The sequence below is a fragment of the Sciurus vulgaris genome, assembly GCF_902686455.1.
Source record: "Sciurus vulgaris genome assembly, chromosome: 2".
NCBI classification, from domain to species: Eukaryota; Metazoa; Chordata; class Mammalia; order Rodentia; family Sciuridae; genus Sciurus; species Sciurus vulgaris.
The window spans coordinates 72,939,570-72,947,932 of NC_136462.1; the positions used below are offsets into that span (position 1 = coordinate 72,939,570).

Here is an 8,363-nt window from a genome sequence, read left to right on the forward strand (position 1 = left end):
CAAGAAAGAAGGAACCTGAATACCTGGTGATTTTAAAATGGAAGATCTGATATATCAACCTAGATAATCAGTCTATCTTGCATAAGCTATTTTTAATTCACACTGAACTTACATTTTAATACTGTGGATAGTTAGGATCAATAAAGTATCTAGAAATAAGATAGGATTCTTTGAAACTAGAAATTGGGTTACAATTCTTCTGAGTACAATAGAAAATATATTTATTGCTATTAATATTTTTTGTGGGGGCATAGCCTCATAGGGAGCACCCAATATTTTTATTTTGATAGTGTGTTTTTTTATGCACATAACAGACTTAATTATTTTGAATAAGTTTACCCATTTTAAGCAATTAGCATTCGTTCACTTAAAATAATCAAACCATTTGTTTATATATGTATGCATATATGTATACATGTATATAAATATCTATCTGTATATATATCTGTATATATATGCATATATAAATACATAAGTATGTATATGGATGTACATATATACATATATATGTATATTTATGTATATCTGTATGTATATATATTTGTATACACATATATATGTAAATCTCCACTGTTTACTGTCTCAAAGCATTTTAACAAGCTATTGTGCTGTAAGAATTAATTAGATTCCAAAACTGGTATAACAACAATAAAAAGGTATAAGAATGCATTAAAATAGAATACCAAAATAATAGAACCTAAGGTTTCTAAAGTTGTATTTGACTAGTCAAATGTTCCTTAATAACTGGATGCATCAGAATACATTGTTCATTATAATATTAAAAGAATATAATGAAATGAAAATTGAGGTAATAGAGAATTCAGTATGCACAATTATTTTAAATTTAAAATCTTCCCCATAATGAACATAGCTAAAAACATAAAAGACAAATGATAGAGAAATTAAAAGCAATTATCAAAGGAATTCTCAGCAGAATTTTCTGATTTAAATTAAAGCCTATGATTAAAAATCTCCTGCCTCTTTGTCCTTCTCTGTTCTTCCCAGAATTCACTACTGCCTTAGTGCCTTGTAACTTAATTTCTTTTTCTCAAAGACAATCATGCTATGTTTGATCCATGGCAGAAATGAACATATCAACTTTGCATATTTCTGGTTCCTGTTTCAGTAAGACCTTGTGCTTAACTTTCAAAAGAACATAGATGGAAATACTATTGAATAGGGGTCATGAAAAGTGAAATTATCTAACTCTGTTAATTTTGTAAATGAAAAGAGACCATTATACATCTTTTTGATTGAAGTTTGAAACATAGCACAGTGTATTTTGGTGGTGGAGGATGAAGTATAACCACTTCGATGCTATTAGTATTAAACAGATTATTGTGCATTATCCCTAGAAGCGATGCACTTTATCATTCAATCAAAAACTATTTTTGAATATCTGTTCAGGTACTGTTCTGGTTCTGGAGACATCACAGGAAACAAAATGACTTGTTCTTATTATGCCTACTTTCCAGTGACTCAAATCAGCACACCATAAAAGGAGTATATGTTAATTCAACCAAGTTCTACTTTTTTATTTTTTTTCTTATGTAAGTAGTTTATTAGAGTACCCATTATTGTCTTGTGGCCAGAATAAAACGTTTCTTATTGATTTTATATATATATATATGTGTATATATATCTATCTATCTATCTATCTATCTATCTATATATATATATATATATACAGGGGTGCTTAACCACCAAGCAACATCTGTAGCCCCTTTTTATATTTTATATTTTTATACTTTATATTTAGAGAGAGGACCTCCCTGAGTTGCTCAGGGCCTTGTTAAGTTGCTGAGGGTGGGTTTGAACTTGGGATCCTCCTGTCTCAGCCTCCCAAGTCACTGGAATTACAGGTGTGCGAGACCACACCTGGCTCAATATTTTCAAATAACCCAAATCTGACTATTGATACATCTGTTGGCATTGCAGATTATACAATTAAATTTAATGTCAATTTAGGTAAACAAGTTAATATTGAATGGTAATACCCCAATATTTGAATTGAGCTGTTCTTCCTCTGGGTTCATAAACGAGCTTTCTTTATGTAGAGATTGATTAAGACACACTTGCCACTTAAATTCCATTTGGCAGAATCCAGAAAGAGTTCCTAGAACTGGAAAGAGTTCCTAGGCCTTACCAGGCCTACATATATCTGTCACCAAGATCTAAAGGCAACATTGAGAGGGAAATCACTCATCCCATAGTCTCTGCATCAGGAAGAGCTCCAATCTTCCCTCATCCCTGCTCTGTCAACATCAGCAGCATCGTCACTACTATGCTTTGAAATTTGCTGGATTAATGCTTTTATACCCTATTTCTCTGCTTATTTAAATTACCTCATCCTTTATTTTGTGTTCCCTTTTCGTTCTGAAGACTATCTTTTCTGATTCATCTCTTATGCTTCCACAGCTAATTTCCATTATGTCCTCTGGATCTCGTGGTACCTCATTGACAAACCCTCCTATATTCTTAAAATGTCCCTTCAGTAATTATTTTAGTTTCTGAGGTTACCTGAAAGCTAGACTTTCTTGTGAAGACAAGCCTGCAACTATCGACCTCTTTAGTGTTGCATATTTTTAACCGACACCACATTTTCTGTGTTGAGGTAGGAGGTATCTTTGTCACTTTTCAATTTATTTTCAGGCCAATGCATCTCCTTCCTTCCTAACATCATCTGATTTGGAATTCCATGACATGGGATTAACAGAACCAAGTACAACCAAGTATCCCTCCTAATTTTGGTCACCAACAGATTTCAAGACCTCTTTCTTCCTCATTCCTCAAATACATTCACTTCCAAATTACTGTCACTCTCTGCTGTATAACACCAGTCCAATTTCTGAATAATTACATTAACATACACATGAGCTCTTCAGTACTTCAGTTTTTCTTATTCTGAAACATCTCTCCTCCAGTGATTTTATTCTCACCTAATCTCAGTTCCCACTTTCATGGTCATGTAACTGGACTTTTCATTTCCATTTCGTCAATGACATTATAACCTCAATTTCCAATATTCCATTCTGTGAACAGAGTCTTATTTGTCTTTATTTTTTATTTGTTCTTTTTAGATGTACATGGTAGTAAAATGTATTTGGACATATTGTACATACATGGAATATAACTTGTTCTATTTTAGGATCCCATTCTTGTGGTTGTACATGATGTGGCAATTCACTGGTCATGTATGCATTTATGAACACAGGAAAGTTATGCCCGATTCATTCTACTGTCAACAAAGTTCTACTTTTTTTTTTTAAAATTTATTTATTTATTTTAATTAAAAATCATAAATTTACATAGGGCAATGTGTTTTTTTTTTGATAGAAAAATTCTTTAATCAAAACAAGTTTACACATTTGACACTTATGGCTTAACTAGAATAAATCTAAGTTAAAACTGTTAGGACAAAACAGATGACTGGTATATATAATGTAATAGAGTTCCCTCAAAACAGTGAGTCTTAGCTCCATTGTAAGACTTCTAAAAAGCAAAAATTCAATTATCCAAATAATTCAAATTTTTATGTAGAGACAAAAATAATTATCAAGAGATCAAAACTTACAACGCATGTTACAAACACTAGTACTAAGTCATTTCCCATATTCATATAGTTTCAAAACCTATCTACCTACCTATTGAAAACCACCAACTGACCTAATATTTAAAATATCTTAGAAATGCTATCCTTTAGTTAACAGACCATTAAATTTTGTGTTAACATTGGTTCATCCTGGTTTAGCCCATAAACATCAAAATACAGATTTATCAAAGTACTACTTGGAGCAACTAATATTTCTATTTTTTGTAACCCTGTTACATATATGATATAGAAATGAAAATACAAATTCCCTTCTAATATAGCCACATTTTCAAATAGGTTTCTTTATATAGCATTTATATTTACCACATAAGCATCATGGATTGACTTTCCAATTAAAAAAATACTACTTTGTGACTTCCTTAATGAATGTGACTTAAGACATTTCTCAAAAATAAACATTTTTAGTTTTAGTTACTAGTGCCCTTTAAAGGATCTTAGATGGTTGAACTCTAAAATCAGATTCATTACTATATATACCCAGTCTGTTCTCTGCAGGAGTTAGGTGCCTTCACTGAATTCCCAGCCACAAAACTAAATTATCTTCAAAAGTTAAGTTGAACCTCATCAGTTTGAAGTCTATTGGATAAAAAGGAATACAGGTGACACTGGGAAAAAAAGGATAATGGAGCACAATGTAGTCTGAGATTAAAATTAACTTTTGATAAAAAGGTGGGAGTGAGTACTTGTATAGAAGTAACATTTTATCAACCATAAAAATGCTCAACTTCTACAAAACCCACAAACAGTGAAAAGACAGTCTGTTAAGTCCAAGATTTGTAAAAACTATGCACAAAACCCACAGTATTTGGGAAAAGAGGATTTATACAAGTAGCAATTTAAAAAAATGTAACTGTTTTACTACCAATTACACATTAACATACACACACTAATTGAAAATATGCTACAACCATGTCTGGAAAAGCAGTTTAACATTTCTAAGTGGATTACCCCCCAACATTTACCGTATAATGTAGCTGTTAATACTGCACAAGTACAATAGCAATAATGTTTAATTACTTATAAACAAAGATAAAGGGATTATCTCCCTCAAACAAGTTGTAGACATCAAAACCTATGCTTATAAAAATTTAAACCTTTCAGCAATCTAAATATTTCAAAGGAAAACCATTACAAACTTTTCAAATGTTCTTTATATTCCAGGTATGTCAACCTAGTTATCTAGTGTAGAATCCTTCAGAGATATCTCAGTCTCTCTCTCTTCACCAGATGGCTTTTTCTTACTGCTGGCGTCATGGTTGTCTTTGCTTTCTTCATTGCTATCTCCATTATGCTGTGGCTGATTATTGTCTTGAGCATCGGATCCTCCATTTAGAGTCTTTGAACCTGTTTGTTCCTTTTCTAGTTTTTTGTTTGGCCCTTTCTTCCCTTGATCTTTGGTTTTATTCGCTTCCTCATGCTGTCTTTGTTCAGAAAGAGATTGATTCAACACTTGTGTGATGACAGAATCTCCTTCACCAACCAAAAACATGTTCTTAAACTTGTTATACAACATTGTAGACTTTTCCATGATAACTTGACTGACTTTGAATCGTCGTATTTTTTTCAGGGTTGTAATCATCTCTGTGTGTTTCTGAGCTTGTTGCATTGTGACCTGAAGTGAAGCAAGTTCATCCAAGGCCTCAATGCATCTGTTCACATCAAGATTATCAATTTTGAGAGAATTTTTTATTTCAGCATGTATCCTTGGAAGTCGAGAATCCATTGATGTTTCTCGCTTCTTCTCCACTTTCTTAACTTCTGGCTTCTTTCCTTCATCTTTATTCTGCTGCTCAGTTTCCATTTGTTCCTCTTGCTTGCGTTTTCGATCTGCTGCTTCTTTCTCATGCTGGCCTTTCAGCATATTCCTCCCGTGAGCAGTCTGAAAGTTTCTTCCACCCTTTCTCTTCTTTTCACCTTCTTGATCATCTCCTTCTTCTTCAGAATCAGAGGTTGATGTAACCCCTGTTTTAGCTAAATTTTTCCTTTTTGAGTCAACTTCTTTCTTTCCCTCTTTTTTGTCAGGCTCTTTTCTTGGTTTATCGTCTTCCTTCTGGCCCTCTTCATCCTTTTTAAGCTGCTTTTTGGGTTGTTTTTCCTCTTGCCCCTTTTTCTTATTTTTGTCTTCTTCAGTAATCCTCATTGCTGGCTTTTTCTTCATGATCAGTATCTTCCTTTGAAACACTAGTTTCTTTTTCTTCAATTTCAACATCAGATGATGTATTTGATTGTTTAGTTGATGCCTGTTGACTTGAAAATTTCACTTTTGGATTGTTATCTATTTCCCATAAACCTTCATTAAAACCTTTTCGTTTATTTGATTTGCCATATTTTTCCTTATTTTCTGAGTAAGGAAATATATCCTTTGGTCCTAAAAAAGCATCGAGCTGGCCAATGAGGATAACCTTTCATCTTGGCAAAGATAAGGTCTCCAGGTTTGAAATCGCGAGTCATGTCTCGGGGGCGAGGCCCAGGGTCCCAAACCCAGGAGATGCGGCGGTGCGCGCGGCAAAGGGATGCGGGAGCGCGGATGAGCCCAGGCTCCCTCGCTGGCGGGCCGGGGAGGATGCCTCCGGGTGTCCCGACAGGCCTGCCGGGGCCCTGGGCGCTGAGGTTGCGGTGGGGGGCCGGCCGCCTCCGCCCGCGTCCACGCAAGCCACCTGCGCCACCAGCTGCCGCAGAGGCGTCTCAAACGGCTAAGAATCGCAACCGCCACCACCACTGCCGCCGCCTAGCTCCATAGGGCAATGTTGTTTGATTCATTCTGTTATCTTTTTCCCTTCCCCCACCCCTCGGACCCCTCTTTTCCCTCTATACAGTCCTTCCTACCTCCATTCTTACCACCCTCCTTATCCCTAACCCTAAACCTAACCCTAACGCTAACCCCTCATACCCCCCCCTTATATGTCCTCATCCACTTATCAGTGAGATCATTCCTCCTTTAGGTTTTGAGATTGGCTTATCTCACTTAGCATGATATCCTCCAATTTCATCCATTTGCCTGCAAATGCCATAATTTTATCATTCTTCATGGCAGAGTAATATTCCATTGTATATATATGCCACAGTTTCTTTATCCATTCATGAATTGAAGGGCATCCAGGTTGGTTCCACAATCTGGCTATGGTGAATTGAGCAGCTATGAACATTGATGTGGCTGTATCTCTGTAGTATGCTGATTTTAAGTCCTTTGGGTATAAGCCAAGGAGTGGGATAGCTGGGTCAAATGGTGGTTCCATTCCAAGCTTTCTGAGGAATCTCCATACTGCTTTCCAGAGTGGCTGCACTAATTTGCAACCCCACCAGCAATGTATGAGTGTACCTTTTTCCCCACATCCTCTCCAACACCTATTGTTGCTTGTGTTCTTGATAATCGACATTCTAATTGGGGTGAGATGAAATCTTAGGGTAGTTTTGATTCGCATTTCTCTTATTACTAGAGATATTGAACATTTTTTCATATATCTGTTGATTGCTTGTACATCTTCTTCTGTGAAGTGTCTGTTCATTTTCTTAGTCCATTTGTTGATTGGACTATTTGTATTCTTGCTGTACAGTTTTTTGAGTTCTTTATAGATTCTGCAAATTAGCGCTCTATCTGAATTATGAGTGGCAAAGATATTCTCCCACTCTGTAGGCTCTCTCTTCACATTACAGATAGTTTCCTTTGCTGAGAGAAAGCTTTTTAGTTTGAATCTATCCCAGTGGTTGATTCTAGCTTTTATTTCTTGTGCTATGAGAGTCCTGTTAAGGAAGTCTGATCCTAAGCCAACAAGTTGAAGGTTTGGACCTACTTTTTCTTCTATAAGATGCAGGATCTCTGGTCTGATTCCGAGGTCCTTGATCCATTGTGAGTTGAGTTTTGTGCAGGGTGACAGATAGGAATTTAGTTTCATTCTGTTGCATATGGATTTCCAGTTTTCCCAGCATCATTTGTTGAAGAGGCTATCTTTTCTCCATTGCATATTTTTGGCACCTTTGTCTAGTATGAGAAAATTGTATTTATTTGGGTTTGTGTCCATGTCCTCTATTCTGTACCATTGATCCACCTGTCTATTTTGGTACCAATACAATGCCGTTTTTGTTACTATTGCTTTGTAATAGAGTTGAAGATCTGGTATTGTGATACCCCCTGCTTTGCTCTTTCTCCTGAGGATTGCTTTAGTTATTCTGGGTTTCTTATTCTTCCAGATGAATTTCATAATTGCTTGCTCTACTTCTGTAAGGTACATTGGGATTTTAATTGGAATTGCATTGAATCTGTATAGCACTTTTGGTAGTATGGCCATTTTGACAATATTAATTCTGCCTATCCAAGAACATGGGAGATCTTTCCATCTTCTAAGGTGTTCTTTAATTTCTTTCTTTAGTGTTCTGTAGTTCTCATTGTAGAGATCTTTCACCTCTTTTGTGAGATTGATTCCCAAGTATTTTATTTTTTTCGATGCTATTGTGAATGGGGTAGTTTTCCTAACTTCTCTTTCTGAAGATTCATCACTTATGTATAAGAATGCATTGGATTTATGAGCATTGATCTTGTAACCTGCTACTTTACTGAATTCACTTTGAGTTCTAAGAGTTTTCTGGTGGAATTTCCAGGTTCCTCTAAATATATAATCATGTCATCAGCGAACAGGGATAGTTTGAGTTCCTCTTTTCCAATTCGTATCCCTTTAATTTCTTTGGTTTGTCTAATTGCTCTGGCTAGAGTCTCAAGAATGATATTGAATAGAAGTGGTGAAGGAGGGCATCC

The 8,363-nt window shown here is 35.5% G+C and overlaps 1 protein-coding gene across 1 annotated transcript; it reads right to left on the reverse strand.

Annotated features, from left to right (window-relative positions):
* Positions 1–3,506: 3,506 nt before the first annotated feature.
* Positions 3,507–5,771, reverse strand: LOC306655291 (PC4 and SFRS1-interacting protein-like; the record flags this gene model as incomplete). Its single annotated transcript, XM_079129674.1, has 1 exon — positions 3,507–5,771. The coding sequence occupies one exon, from the start codon at positions 5,769–5,771 to the stop codon at positions 4,785–4,787; it is 987 nt and encodes a 328-aa protein (XP_078985800.1). The 3' UTR covers positions 3,507–4,784.
* Positions 5,772–8,363: the final 2,592 nt, after the last annotated feature.